This window comes from Bison bison, unplaced genomic scaffold, assembly GCF_000754665.1.
Source record: "Bison bison bison isolate TAMUID 2011002044 unplaced genomic scaffold, Bison_UMD1.0 scf7180017864289, whole genome shotgun sequence".
In the NCBI taxonomy this organism is placed as follows: Eukaryota; Metazoa; Chordata; class Mammalia; order Artiodactyla; family Bovidae; genus Bison; species Bison bison.
In genome coordinates, this window is record NW_011494861.1 from 2,679,769 (window position 1) to 2,695,449 (window position 15,681).

Consider the following 15,681-nt stretch of genomic DNA (forward strand, 5'->3'; position numbering starts at 1 on the left):
AAGGTGGTGGCAGTGACCCCAGAGGCAGCTGTCTGGAGCTTGGTTGGGATCCAGTTCCTTGGGCGTGCACATTAGGTACCTTGACTTGGCTCAGATTTTAGACCTGGGTTCAAATCCTGCCTCCCCTCCTCATGAGTGTCCCCTCTGGTAAGTTCCTAGAAACTTCCCCCAAGTGTTGAGAGGCTGAGAAAGCAGGTGCGGGCAGCTGCCCACGAGGACTCTGTGGGCGCAGGACTGTCCCCTCTCCAAGGTGCTGAACCTGCAGATGCCTCAGCCCTCCTGGCTGCCAGGACTGGGGCTCTGGTGGTGGGACCAGAGTCACCACAACAGGGTACAGATTGGGGAAGGGGGCATTTAGCCCACTCCTGACTCAGGATTGGCAAGGAAGGTCCTCACTCCTTGCAAGAGATGGCCTCACCAATCCCGGCCCCACATCTGCCCTCGGCAGTGGTGTGGCCAGGGAACACGTTAACCTGGGAGACTGAGGGGGCAGGGAGCAGGACAAGAGAGTCACTCCAACCTGGTGGTAGTTGGAGGGTCCCCCCAACCCCACCCCTACCCTGGGCACCCACTTTGGAGTCCCCACTCAGCAGGGGCTAAGACTGCAGTCATAATGGGATTGGGAACAGGGGTCCGGCTCTGCCACCTACTCCTTTGGTGGCCTCAGGCCAGTCACCACCCTCTCTGGGCTTCTCCATCATCCTGAAGCTCTTGGACTCTGGGCACTTTTTGATGTTCATCCCTGGTCAGCAAGTCTGACCCCAAGCTGAGTTCCCCATTCCACCCCAGTCTTCCTCCCTGGGAGGCCCGGTGAAGTCAGGACTTATCTGGGCTACAAGGTGAGTACCAGGCAAAGGAAGACTAATGATGGCCAGTTGAGGAGCACTGTCCTGTCACCTGCTTTAATTCCTTTAACCTTAATTAAGGAAGGAAGGTAGATACTATTAACTCCACATAGCATCAGGTGACCTCCCAAGGCCACACCAGACTGTAGGCCTCTAGGAGCTGCTCCACTCCATCTGAAGGGCAGCTCAGCCTGAGGACCCTGGTGCTCCCAGCAGGGTGTCTGCCCGGACCTCCACTGTTCGTGCCCTACCTCCCCATCTTAGGCCCGACAGTGACCAAGCTCCAGGAGGGCCCATCTTGAGTATGATCAGAGGAATGAAGGAAGGCAGTGAAAATGGGTTCCATCTCTGGGGATACTGGACCTGGGTCACACTAACTGTGACAAAAGTGTTAGTTGCTCAGTCATGTGCAGCTCTTTGCAACCCCATGGACTGTAGCCTTCCAGGCTCATCTGTGCATGGAATACTCTAGGAGAAAATACTGGAGTGGGTTCCCATGCTCTCCTCCAGAGTATCTTCCCAATGCAGGGATCAAACCCCAGTCTCCCACATTGCAGGCAGGTTCTTTACTGTCTGAGCCACCAGGGAAGCTTGTGACTTAGATATAACTCCTGACTCAGTTATCCTGTCTGTAAAATGGGAGCAATGGTCCTAAACGGTTACAAGGTTTCATCAAGGAGCACATGTCTGATGGTTCTCACTGAGCTGGGGGAAATCAGAATTCTTTCTCAGGGCAGCGGAAGAAGAAAGGGCCCAGGTTGCAGAAATAGCAGCAAGAATGCCTGACCTGGGACTGCCCTGGTCATCCAGTGCTTAAGAATCCACCTGCCAGACAGGGGACTTGGATTTGATCCCTGCTCTGGGAAGATTCAACACACACACACACACACACACACACACACACACACACAAAAGCTGAGCTGGAAGTAGAGGGTATCTGCTGTGTAAATCCCTCCACTCCTCCAATGTGAGTAAAGTCTATACATCTCAAAAGGATGGATCTTCAGGAAAAGCACTGACCCCACAGCTGGGTGGATGTGATGTGGACACAGACTCATCTGCGGAAGCAGGTGTTTAGTGGAGATGTGAGTCGAGTCTTCTCAAGTCCCCAGAAATCCAGAAGAGGGCCGTGAACAAGTCTAGTCTCTGACTTGGAGAATAGAATAAGAATCCTATCTAGAATCCTGAAGTTCAGGTATTAAAATCAGCCCTGCCCCCACTTTAAGGACTCCAATAGATCCCACCTGAGCTGTTAGGAGAAAAATAGCCCCTCTGTATGCCCACTCTTCTCAGAGGCTGCTGCATTCACCTTTTCCACTGATTATTTCGGTATTTACCATCTTGACTCTAAACAGTATGCTTGTTGTCAGTTTTAGTCACAATCTGTCGATTTCCCATTTGGGAAGATGAAGATGTAGTAGCTCTCTGCTTCCCTGCCCTTACCACGCTCTCAACAATTAAATGACAGTCTCAGTTGGCTCCACATTCAGTGCTTGCACCGTTACAAACACGCAAATAATATTTGCAGCTGAGACTCAGAGGAAAAAAAAGAAAACGATACCTTCTTATCTCTGGCATAGCTTCTTGCTTTCCCTGGAGACTTTTTCCATTTGCTTAATTTTCACATTCATTTAGGAAAAATTATTACTGAAAAAAAGCTTTTTAAAGGATCCTTGGGCTCTACAGGTGTTTTATCTTTCCATCTTTCTGAAAAGTCTGTTCTGTGTCTCCTGACTACCCAGATGGAATTCCACTCTTGATTCTCTGAGCTCGTATCCTTCTGTTTCTTGGTTTACCCCCTTGGTTTGGTGGAGCACATCCTTGAGATGCTTTCTGAGAAAGGGGACAAGAGATGAAAGTGTTAAAAAATCTGACAGGCATGAAACTCTTTATGCCATCTTCATGCTTAACTGATGGGTACAGAATTTAGGTGAGTATAGAAATATGTTAGCAATGATCTTCCTTCAACATTTTGAGATTTGCTGTTTTCCATTCTTATCATTGCAGCATTTAAAATTAGCCCGAAATGTAGCACATGGAAACAATCAATAGGTTGAAAGAGTAACAGTAAGCATGTCTCTTGTGGGCCAGGAATTTAGGAGTGACTTAGCTGGTTGGTTCAGTTTAGGGTCATTCATGAGGCTGTAGTAAAACTGTCGCTATTGCTGGAGGGTCAGCTGCCAAGATGATTCAGTCACGGGACTAGCAAATTACAGAGGTGGTTATCAGGAGAACCCATTTCCTCTTGAAGTGGACTTCTCCATAGAGACTTCTCACTCATGATGGCTGACTTCCCCCTGAACAAGTGGTCCAGAAGAGAGCCAGGTAGACTCTGCGAGGCCTCGAATGCCTCGCCACACATCACATCCCATCCTTTCAGCCGAGTCCTATGTTGCTGTTGAGTTGCTAAGTTGTGTCCAGCTCTTAGTGACCCCTGGACTGCAGCACACCAGGCTGCTCTGTCCTCCACTATCTCCTGAAGTTTGCTCCAGTTCACGTGCACACATGAGTCAGTGATGCTCTCCAACCATCCTCTTCATCCTCTGTCACCCCTTCTGCCTTCAGTCTTTCCAGCATCTGGTCTTTCCCACTGAGTCAGCTCTTCACGTCAGGTGGCCAAAGTATCGGAGCTTCAGCATGGGTGCTTCCAATGAATACTCGGGGTTGCTATCCTGTAGGATTGACTGGTTTGATCAGTGTGGAAGAGTTCTACACCTGAGGATGTGAATATTCCAATATGGCACTCACTGGAGTCTGGCTTCTAGTTTCCAGTGTTGCTTTGAGAGCTCTGGGATCATTTATATCTGATCTCTTGTATGTGATTTTTCCCTCTGCTTCCCTCTCTGTACCTCACAATTTGTAGAACATGATTTTTCTCTCTACTGTGTTGAAATAACACGTGTAAAGTTCTATTTTCATGTGTTGTTCCAGGCACTTGGGTGATATTTTCAATCAATAAACTTGCATTCTCTTCTGGGAAATTTCCTTATATTATTTTGTTTATAATTTCCTTCCCTCTGCTTTCTTTGTTGTCTTTTCCTGGAATTTCTGTTTTTCAGTCTTTGACATACTATATAGGACTTCTTAACAATGATTTTTGTTTGTTTAGCTTTTTATTTTTTGGCCACAGAGTGGGGCATGTGGAATCTTGCTTGGTTCCCCAACTAGGAATTGAAAAACCACATCCCCTACATTGGAAGCTCAGAGTCTTAACCATTGGACCACCAGTAAAATCCCCATATGAGACTCTTTACTGGTTGTTTTTTTTTTTTTTTTTTCCATTATTTTTTATTTATTTTTTTTAAATTTTAATCAGCACGCAGACGGCCTTCGTCGCCATGACTCGGGGGAAAGGCTCTCCGGCCCGGACCGCTAGGGACGCCCCAACCAAGTAGAGAAAATGACGCCGCAGAACACACGCCGACGCAAAACCTCCATTATTTTTTAAACTCCATTTTCTGGAAGATTTCTTCAGCTTATCTTCCAAACATTTTATTGAGTTTTTCTTTTTTTCTATAATATTTTTATTTCCACAAACCATGTTTTGTTATCTGAATGCTCTTTTAAACAGCATCCTGTGCTTGCCTCTTGTTCTCGCCCTCTTCCTTTGAAAATAATGATTGCTCCCTTTTAGTTTGGACATATCCCGCTCACTGATGCTTTCTGTTTTACTGTTGTTGGTTGGTTGGTTGTATTTTTTGGTCTTTCTAATGTATGAGCTATTCCTCACCAGTCATTGAAAGTTCTGCTCATATGTAAGACTGGGGACTAAAAAGCTAACTGGAAGCTCTGAGCGCATGACAGGGACTATCGGTGACCTTCACGGTGGATGACATGCTGAGCCATTTGCTTGTAGAACCTTCAAGTCAGCATCTCTAGATCTTTCTTCCTGACCTCTTCACTCTTCCTGGGAAAAACAGAGCAGCTTGGGGGCTGTCAGATTCTCGGAGCTGACCCCGAGGAAGGCTGGTCTGTCTGCATAGAGGCCTTGTTTGCATTTGAGCCCTGCCATCCTTGGCAGGACCTGGGACTCTCCAAATCCTTCCTCCAAGAATGCATGCATGTGTGCCAAGTCACTGCAGTCATGTCCAACTCTGTGTGACCCTATGACTGTAGCCTGCTAAGTTCTTTGTCCATGGGATTCTCCAGACAAGAACGCTGGAGTAGGTCACCAAGTATCCTCCAGTGGATCATCCCAAACCCCAGTCTCCTGCATTGTGGGCAGATTCTTTACTGTCTGAGCCACCAGGGAAATCTGTGACTTAGATACTCACAACTCCTGACTCAGTTATCCTGTCTGTAAAATGGGAGCATGGTCCTCCATGGTTACAAGGTTTCTCAAAGAGCACATGTCAGATGGTTCTCACCGAGCTGGTGGAGATCAGAATTCCTTCTCAGAGCAGGGGAAGAAGAAGAAAGGGCCCAGATTGCAGAAATAGCAGCAAGAATGCCTGACCTGGGACTGCCCTGGTCATCCAGTGGTTAGAATCCACCTGCCAAGGCAGGGGACATGGGTTTGATCCCTGCTCTGGGAAGATTCAAAACATAATTAAAAAAAAAAAAAAACAACCTGACCTGGAAGTAGAAAGTGTCTGCAGTGTAAATCCCTCCACTCCTCCAATGTGAGTAAAGTCTATACATCTCAAAAGGATGGATCTTCAGGAAAAGCACTGACCCCACAGCTGGGTGGATGTGATGTGGACACAGACTCAACTGCAGAAGCCAGTGTTTGGTGGAGACGTGAGTTAAGTCCTCTCAAGTCCCCCAAATCAGGAAGAGGGCCATGAACGAGTCTAATCTCTGACATGGAAAATAGAATAAGAATCCTATCTAGCTCAAGTCCCCCAAATCAGGAAGAGGGCCATGAACAAGTCTAATCTCTGACATGGAAAATAGAATAAGAATCCTATCTAGAATCCTGAAGTTCAGGTATTAAAATCAGCCCTGCCCCCACTTTAAGGATTCCAGTAGTTCCCACCTGAGTTGTTAGGAGAAAAATAGCCCCACTCTGGAGAAGGCAATGGCAACTCACTCCAGTACTCTAGCCTGGAAAATCCCATGGACGGAGAAGCCTGGTAGGCTACAGTCCATGGGGTCATGAAGAGTTGGACACGACTGAGCCACTTCACTTTCACTTTTCACTTTCATCATTGGAGAAGGCAATGGCAACCCACTCCAGTGTTCTTGCCTGGAGAATCCCAGGGACAGAGGAGCCTGGTGGGCTGCCGTCTTTGGGGTCGCACAGAGTCAGACACGACTGAAGCAACTTAGCAGAGCAACAGCATACTCACTGTTCTCTCCAGAGGCAGCCGAATTCACCTCTTCTGTTGATTATTTTGGTATTTACCATCTTGACTCTAAACAGTATGCTTGTTGTCAGTTTTAGTCACAATCTGTCGATTTCCCATTTGGGAAGGCGAAGATGTAGCTCTCTGCTTCCCTGCCCCCATCACACTCTCAACAATTAAATGACAGGCTCAGTTGGCTCCGACTCAGTGTTTGCACCATTACAACCATGCAAATAACATTTGCAGCTGAGACTCAGGGGAAAAAAAAACAAACGATATCTTCTATCTCTGGCATAGCTTCTTGCTTTCCCTGGAGGCTTTTTCCGTTTGATAATTTTCACATTCATTTAGGAAAAATAACTACTGAAAAAAAACAACCTTTTAAAGAATCTTTAGGTTCTACAGGTGTTTTATCAATTCCATCTTTCTGACAAGTCTGTTCTGTGTCTCCTGAACATCCAGATGGAATTCCACTCTTGACTCTCAGACACCATATCTTTCTGTTTCTTGGTTTACTCCCTTGTTTTGGTGGAGCACATCCCTGAGATACTTTCTGAGAAAGGGGACAAGAGTTGAAAGTTTTAAAAAAATGAAATGTATGAAACCCTTTATTACATCTCATGCTTAACTAATGGGTACAGAATTTAGATGAGTATAGAAGTATGTAGGCAATGATCTTCCTTCAACATTTTGAGATTTGCTGTTTTTCATTCTTATTGTCTATTGCAGCATTTAAAATTAGCCCGAAATGCAGCAGGTGGAAACAATAAGTAGCTTGAAAGAGTAACAATAAGCATGTCTTTTGTGGGCCTGGAATTTAAGATGACTTAGCTGGTTGGTTCAGTTTAGGGTCACTCATGAGGCTGCAGTAAAGCTGTCTCTATTGCTGGAGGGTCAGCTGCCAAGATGATGAAGTCACAGGACTAGCAAATTCCGGAGGTGGTTATCAGGAGCACCCATTTCCTCCCCAAGTCAACCTCTCCATAGAGACTGTTCTTATTCATGGTGGCTGACTTCCCCCTGTACAAGTGATCCAGAAGAGAGCCAGGTGGATGCTGGGATGCCTCGAACGCCTCAGCACACATAACATATCATCCTTTCAGCCGTGTCCTGTGTTGCTCTTCAGTTGCTAAGTTGTGTACAACTCAGTGATACCTTGGACTGCAGCACACCAGGCTCCTCGGTCCTCCGCTATCTCCGCTACTGAAGTTTGCTCCAATTCATGTCCATACATGAGTCAGTGATGCTATCTAAGCATCCTCTTCATCCTCTGTCACCCCTTCCTCCTTTGGCCTTCAATCTTTCCCAGCATCTGGTCTTTTCCATTGAGTCAGCTCTTCACATCAGGTGGCCAAAGTATCAGACCTTCAGCATTTTTCCTTCCAATGACTATTCAGGATTGATATCCTTTAGGATTCACTGGTTTGATCAATGTGGAAAAGTTCTATACATGAGGATGTGAATATCCCAATATGACACTCACTGGAGTCTGGCTTCTAGTTTCCAGTGTTGCTTTGAGAGCTCTGGGATCATTTATATCCTGACCCTTTGTATGTGATGTTTCCCTCTGCTTCCCTCTCTGTATCACGCAATTTGTAGAACATGATTTTTCTCTCTACTGTTTTGAAATAACATGTATAAAGTTCTATTTTCATGTCTTATTCTGGGCACTTGGGTGACATTTTCAATCAATAAACTTGCCTTCTCTTCCGGGAAGTTTCCTTGTGTTACTTTGTTTATAATTTCCTTTCCTCTGCTTTCTTTGTTGTCTTTTCCTGGAATATCTGTTTTTCAGTCTTGACATACTGTATAGGACTTCTTAGGAATGAATTGTTTGTTTGTTTAATTTTTTATATTTTTGCCACACTATGGGGCCTGTGGAATCTTGCTTCCCCAACTAGGAATCGAAAAACTGCATCCCCTGCATTGGAAGCTTAGAATCTTAACCACTGGACCACCAGGTAAATCCCCATATAAGACTTCTAATTTTTACTGGTTTTTTTCATTTATTTTTAAACTCTATTTTCTGGAAGATTTCTTCGGCTTATCTTTCAAACATTTTATTGAGTTTCTCTTTTTTTCTATTGTGTTTTTATTTTCCCAAACCATGTTTTCTTCTCTGAATGCTCTTTTTAAACATGTGCTTGCTGCTATTTCTGCAATCTGGGCCCTTTCCTCTTCTTCCCCCGCCCTGAGAAGGAATTCTGATTTCCACCAGCTCAGTGAGAACCATCTGACATGTGCTCTTTGAGAAACCTGTGCTTGCTTCTTGTTCTGGCCCTCTTCCTTTGAAAATAATGATTGCTTCCTTTTAGTTTTGGACATTTCCCTCTCACTGATGTTTTCTTTTTGCTATGGTTGGTGGGTTGGTTGATATTTTTTTGGTCTTTCTCATGTATAAGGTATTCCTCAGTAATCATTGAAAGTTCTGCTCATATGTAAGACTGGGGACTAAAAAGCTAACTGGAAGCTCTGAGCACATGACAGGGACTATTGGTGACCTTCATGGTGGATAACATGCTGAGCCATTTGCGTGTAGAACCTTCAAGTCAGCATCTCTAGATCTTTCCTCCTGACCTCTTCACTCTTTCTGGGGAAAAGAGAGAAGCCTGGTGGCTGCCAGATTCCAGGAGCTGAGTCCAAGGAAGGCTGGTCTATCTGCGTAGAGCCCTTGTTTGCAGTTGAGCCCTGCCATTCTCGGTATGATCTGGGACTCTCCAAATCCTTTCTCCAAGAATGCATGCATGTGTGCCAAGTCACTGCAGTCTTGTCTGACTCTGTGTGACCCTATGACTGTAGCCTATTAAGCTCCTTTGTCCATGGGATTCTCCAGACAAGAACGCTGGAGTAGGTCGCCAAGTATCCTCCAGTGGATCATCCCAATGCAGGGATCAAACCCCAGTCTCCCACATTGCCGGCAGATTCTTTACTGTCTGAACCACCAGGGAAATCTGTGACTTAGATACTCACAACTCCTGACTCAGTTATCCTGTCTGTAAAATGGGAGCATGGTCCTCCATGGTTACAAGGTTTCTCAAAGAGCACATGTCAGATGGTTCTCACCGAGCTGGTGGAGATCAGAATTCCTTCTCAGAGCAGGGGAAGAAGAAGAAAGGGCCCAGATTGCAGAAATAGCAGCAAGAATGCCTGACCTGGGACTGCCCTGGTCATCCAGTGGTTAGAATCCACCTGCCAAGGCAGGGGACATGGGTTTGATCCCTGCTCTGGGAAGATTCAAAACAAACAAAGAAAAAAAAACAACCTGACCTGGAAGTAGAAGGTGTCTGCAGTGTAAATCCCTCCACTTCCTCAAATGTAGGTGAAGTCTGCACCCACCTCACAGAGATGGGCCTTGAGAAAAAGCACTGACCCCACAGCTGGGTGGATGTGATGTGGACACAGACTCATCTGCAGAAGCCAGTGTTTGGTGGAGGGGAGTCAAGTCTTCTCAAGTCCCCAAAATTCAGAAGAGGTCCGTGAACAAGTCTAGTCTCTGACTTGGAGAATAGAATAAGAATCCTATCTAGAATCCTGAAGTTCAGGTATTAAAATCAGCCCTGCCCCCACTTTAAGGATTCCAGTAGTTCCCACCTGAGTTGTTAGGAGAAAAATAGCCCCTCTTTGTACCCACTCTTCTCTCCCAAGGCTGCCGCATTCACCTCTTCTGTTGATTATTTTGGTATTTACCATCTTGACTCTAAACAGTATGCTTGTTGTCAGTTTTAGTCACAATCTGTCGATTTCCCATTTGGGAAGGTGAAGATGTAGCTCTCTGCTTCCCTGCCCCCACCACACTCTCAACAATTAAATGAGAGTCAGTTGGCTCCACCTTCAGTGTTTGCACCATTACAACCCTGCAAATAACATTTGCAGCTGAGACTCAGGAAAACAAAAACAAAAACAAAAAACGATACCTTCTTATCTCTGGCATAGCTTCTTGCTTTCCCTGGAGGCTTTTTCCATTTGCTTAATTTTCACATTTGTTTAGGAAAAATAACTACTGGAAAAAAGCTTTTTAAAGAATCTTTAGGCTCTACAGGTATTTTATCATTTTCATCTTTCTGACAAGTCTGTTCTTTGTCTCCTGACTGCTGCTGCTGCTGCTGCTGCTAAGTTGCTTCAGTTGTGTCCAACTCTGTGCGACCCCATAGAGGGCAGCCCACCAGGCTCCCCCGTCCCTGGGATTCTCCAGGCAAGAACACTGGAGTGGGTTGCCATTTCCTTCTCCAATGCATGAAAGTGAGAAGTGAAAGTGAAGTCGCTCAGTCGTGTCCGACTCTTAGCGATCCCATGGACTGCAGCCCACCAGGCTCCTCCGTCCATGGGATTTTCCAGGCAAGAGTACTGGAGTGGGGTGCCATTGCCTTCTCCCTGTCTCCTGACTACCCAGATGGAATTCCACTCTTGACTCTCAGAGCTCGTATCTTTCTGTTTCTTGTTTTACTCCGTCGTTTTGGTGGAGCACATCCTTGAGATGTTTTCTGAGAAAGGGGACAAGAGATGAAAGTTTTAAAAAATCTGACAGGCATGAAAGTCTTTATCCATCTTCATGCTTAACCGATGGGTTCAGAATTTAGATGAGTATAGAAATATGTTGGCAATGATCTTCCTTCAACATTTTGAGACTTGCTGTTTTCAATTATTCTTATCATTGCAGCATTTAAAATTAGCCCGAAATGTAGCACATGGAAACAATCAGTAGGTTGAAAGAGGAACAGTAAGCATGTCTCTTGTGGGCCAGGAATTTAGGAGTGACTTAGCTGGTTGGTTCAGTTTAGGGTCATTCATGAGGCTGTAGTAAAACTGTCGCTATTGCTGGAGGGTCAGCTGCCAAGATGATTCAGTCACGGGACTAGCAAATTACAGAGGTGGTTATCAGGAGAACCCATTTCCTCTTGAAATGGACTTCTCCATAGAGACTTCTCACTCATGATGGCTGACTTCCCCCTGAACAAGTGGTCCAGAAGAGAGCCAGGTAGACTCTGCGAGGCCTCGAATGCCTCGCCACACATCACATCCCATCCTTTCAGCCGAGTCCTATGTTGCTGTTGAGTTGCTAAGTTGTGTCCAGCTCTTAGTGACCCCTGGACTGCAGCACACCAGGCTGCTCTGTCCTCCACTATCTCCTGAAGTTTGCTCCAGTTCACGTGCACACATGAGTCAGTGATGCTCTCCAACCATCCTCTTCATCCTCTGTCACCCCTTCTGCCTTCAGTCTTTCCAGCATCTGGTCTTTCCCACTGAGTCAGCTCTTCACGTCAGGTGGCCAAAGTATCGGAGCTTCAGCATGGGTGCTTCCAATGAATACTCGGGGTTGCTATCCTGTAGGATTGACTGGTTTGATCAGTGTGGAAGAGTTCTACACCTGAGGATGTGAATATTCCAATATGGCACTCACTGGAGTCTGGCTTCTAGTTTCCAGTGTTGCTTTGAGAGCTCTGGGATCATTTATATCTGATCTCTTGTATGTGATTTTTCCCTCTGCTTCCCTCTCTGTACCTCACAATTTGTAGAACATAGTTTTTCTCTCTACTGTGTTGAAATAACATGTGTAAAGTTCTATTTTCATCTCTTGTTCTGGGCACTTGGGTGACATTTTCAATCAATAAACTTGCATTCTCTTCTGGGAAGTTTCCTTGTGTTACTTTGTTTATAATTTCCTTCCCTCTGCTTTCTTTGTTGTCTTTTCCTGGAATTTCTGTTTTTCAGTCTTTGACATACTATAGGGCTTCTTACGAATGAATCATATTTGTTTGTTAGTTTAGTTTTTTATATTTTTTCCACACTGTGGGGCCTGTGGAATCTTGGTTCCCCAACTAAGAATCGAAAAACCACATCCCCTGCATTGGAAGCTTGGCGTCTTAATCACTGGACCACCAGGTAAATCCCCATATAAGACTTCTTATCTTTACTTTTTTTTTTCTCTCTTTAAACTCTATTTTCTGGAAGATTTCTTCAGCTTATCTTCCAAACATTTTATTGAGTTTTTTGTTTCTATCATATTTTTATTTCCCCAAACCATGTTTTGTTCTCTGAATGCTCTTGCTAAACAGCAAGCATCCTGTGTTTGCTTCTTGTTCTGGCCCTCTTCTTTTGAAAAGAATGATTGCTTCCTTTTAGTTTTGGATATTTCCCTCTCACTGATGTTTTCTGTTTTGCTGTGGTTGGTTGGTTGGCTGATATTTTTTGGTCTTTCTCATGTATGCGGTTTTCCTCAGTAATCATTGAAAGTTCTGCTCATTGTAAGACTAGGGACTAAAAAGCTAATTGGAAGCTTGGTGACCTTCACGGTGGATAATATGCTGAGCCATTTGCATGTAGAACCTTCAAGTCAGCATCTTTAGATCTTTCCTCCTGACCTCTTCACTCTTCCCGGGAAAAGAGAGAAGTCTGGTGGCTGCCAGGTTCCAGGAGCTGAGTCAGAGGACAGCTGGTCTGTCTGCATGGATCCCTTGTTTGCTGTTGGGCCCTGCCATCCTTGGCAGGATGGGACTCTCCAAATCCTTCCTCCAAGAATGCATGCATGTGTGCTAAGTGGCTTCAGTTATGTCTGACTCTGTGTGACTGTATGACTGTAGCCTGCTAAGCTGTTTGTCCATGGGATTCTCCAGACAAGAACGCTGGAATGGGTCACCATGGTCTCTTCCAGGGTATCTTCCCAACCCAGGGATTAAACCTGTGTCTCTTTCGTCTCCTGCTTTGACAGGTGTTTCCTCCAAGAATAAGTCACCCTTTTCTGCTGGGGTTGGGGGATGGGAAGCAGGGATTGGCAAGATGCTTACTTGTGTCCAGAAGGACTTGGGGCCGCAAATTCCTGATTTCACTGCAAGCTCAGAGTTGCTTCCTGGAGCATCATTTCCACCTGTCCATCTGTTTCTCCAGCTTCCTAAATGTCGATTCCATGTCCTTGCCCATGTTCCCCATTGTTGTGGACTCGTGTTTTTAAAGCTCCCCTCTTCTCTCTGCCAGGAGGGAAAGGTAGATGCCTGTGTGCCTCCCCCATGTCCACCTAGAAGCCACCACCTTTGAGATCATTGTCCCCAGGACTCTGCGTGACCTTGGAAGTCACACACTGCTGGGGAACCCCAGAGGTCAAGGGTGAAGACAGAGCTAGCATTTGTTCCCAGGCCTGGCCGTCACCCAGGCCCAGCCCCTGGCTCCTGGAGCATCCTGCCCTCGCTGCCCAGAAATCTGGGCAGGCAGGAGTCATGGGGTCTGTTCCCAGAAGGCCAGGGTGGCTGGGGGCAGGGCCAGGCGCTGGACAAACAGATCAAAGGTGAGGCTCCCTGGGGCTCCAGACGGTGCCTAGTCAGCCGGAGGACACCAAGTGCACCATGAGGTGGGTGGAAGCCCCCAGGACCTGCTTGGCAGGGGTGAGGGCTGAGAGCAGGCCTCACCGCCCCTGCCCTGCACCGCCCTCAGGCTGCTGGTCTTCCTGGGCCTGCTGTGGGGCTTGGTGGCTGCGTCCTCGGGGCCACAGTGGCCCAAACCAGTGTTCGGGCGCCTGGCATCGCCCGGCTTCCACGACAAGTACGCCAACAACCAGGAGCGGCGCTGGGCCCTGACGGCGCCCCCCGGCTACCGCCTGCGCCTCTACTTCACCCACTTCCAGCTGGAGCCCTCCTACCTGTGCGAGTATGACTTTGTCAAGGTGCCAGCAGGGCAGGTGGGGGGATGGGACACCTGGGAGCAGGGTCTGACCTTGGAGGGTGGGAGGGCAGTCAGGCCTGGCGTCGCGCCTTTGCTCCCCGTGACCCCCGAACCCCCCAGCTGAGCGCTGGGACCAAGGAGCTGGCCACGCTGTGTGGCTCGGAGAGCACGGACACAGAGCGGGCGCCTGGCAACGACACCTTCTACTCACCGGGCTCCAGCCTGGATGTCACCTTCCGCTCCGACTACTCCAACGAGAAGCCGTTCACGGGCTTTGAGGCCTTCTACTCTGCAGAGGGTGAGCAGGGGAGGAGGCCGGTTGTGGGGGCGGGATTCGGTCTCAGGCCAGACTGGTCCTCCCTTTGGTCTCCTCCCCACCCCCACTCTAGTCCCTGAGGCTGGCTTCTTGCCAGACCAGCAGGAGAAGAGTGCATACCTGGTCTGACATCATCACAATGCAAATATCCCTAACAGGCCATGATCTCTGCTCTAAACTAAGCCCCCCTTGGGTGCCAGGTGCTAAGACTGAATGCCCTTCTGTGCCAGGGACATCCTTAGGGGCCCCTGTGATGCAAGGGCCAGGTGAGCCCATTTGCAGATGGGCAGGTGAAGCCCCACTAGCTTGAGTACTGCGTCTGCATGTGGACTTCGATGCTTGATTTCAGATTCTGGCTCTTGCAGGGACTTGCTGTGTGGCCTTGGGCAAGTGGTTCAACCTCTCTGTGTTTGTCCTGAGGCTGCTCTAAGAGTTCAGTGAAACCTGTACAGAGGCCTACCCACCGGGTTCCCTTGTAGGCTGCTCCCTGCACTGGCCCGGCTACGTGGAGCAGGACGCTTCACCTTCATTGGTTTAAAAAGGGTGAAATTGAGGTCTCCCTCCGCCTGCTGCAGGAAGGCCGCAGTGACCTTTGTTTGGCCTCTAGCACTTGGCCGGGCACAAGCCACCTCCATTCCCGAGGAGGCTCCTCTCAGGGCAGCTGTGAGGCTGCGGGCCTCTGAGCTGAGCCCGGGCCTCAGTGATATCCCCTCTCCTTTCCTGCTGCCTGCCTGCCTGGCCCTCCCCCAGACATTGACGAGTGCCAGGTGCCCCCAGGAGAGGCCCCCACCTGTGACCACCACTGCCACAACTACCTGGGTGGCTTCTACTGCTCCTGCCGTGTGGGCTATGTTCTCCACAGGAACAAGCGCACCTGCTCAGGTGAGCCACAGCTGGAAAGGGGAAAAGGGGGACACTATGCCTGGCCCAGCCCCCACTCTGCCCCAAGATACCACTGGCTCCTCAAGGCCACAGTTGCTCTGCCCAGGCGACTGGAGGGACCACTGGCCTTGGCCCTCTAGACACTTCTCCTAGGTGGTGGCCCCTTCTTGGTCTTCTGTCCCTTCTCACCATCCACCCATTCATCCTCTACCCAACTGTCCATCTGTCCACTCACCCATCCATCCATCCATCTGTCCACTCACCCATCCATCCATCCATCTATCCATCTATCACCCATCCATATATCCATCTATCTGTCTATCCACCCATCCATCTATCCATCCATCTATCCACACATCCATCCATCCATTCACCCGTGCTCTCCAATTCCTCACTCACCTCTGCCCTGTCCTTGGCTCACTCTCATCCCCTTCAGCTCATTCACTTGGTGAGCATGTGTTAGGCTCTCACTCTGTACCTGGCTCACCCTCCCTGGGGTGGGGGGGCTCCAGGATGGAGGAGTGGGGGGCCCCAGGCCTGCTTCACACAAGCTTCCCTTCATGGAACCTCAGGGTGAGGGCAGATCCTGCTCAAAGCTGCTGTTTGGTGCCCAGCCAGCCAACCCCTTTGTCCTCCACTGCCTGGATGCCCCTCTGCGCCTTTGCCAGGGGCCTGGATGGAAAACCAGCTGGTATAAGTT

The 15,681-nt window shown here is 48.0% G+C and overlaps 1 protein-coding gene across 4 annotated transcripts in view; it reads left to right on the top strand.

Annotated features, from left to right (window-relative positions):
- Positions 1 to 13,361: 13,361 nt before the first annotated feature.
- MASP2 (mannan-binding lectin serine peptidase 2) overlaps positions 13,362 to 15,681 on the top strand; it is a 15,454-nt gene continuing 13,134 nt past the window's right edge. For 2 of the 4 annotated variants that reach the window (XM_010849898.1, XM_010849900.1), the window contains exons 1-4: positions 13,362 to 13,472; positions 13,556 to 13,784; positions 13,904 to 14,081; positions 14,850 to 14,981. In XM_010849898.1, coding sequence (XP_010848200.1) covers positions 13,468 to 13,472; positions 13,556 to 13,784; positions 13,904 to 14,081; positions 14,850 to 14,981 — 544 coding nt within the window. In that variant the 5' untranslated portion in view covers positions 13,362 to 13,467. Of the gene's footprint in view, positions 13,473 to 13,555; positions 13,785 to 13,903; positions 14,082 to 14,849; positions 14,982 to 15,553; positions 15,634 to 15,681 lie in introns of those variants that run through there. The other 2 variants (XM_010849901.1, XM_010849899.1) reach the window with 2 other exon arrangements.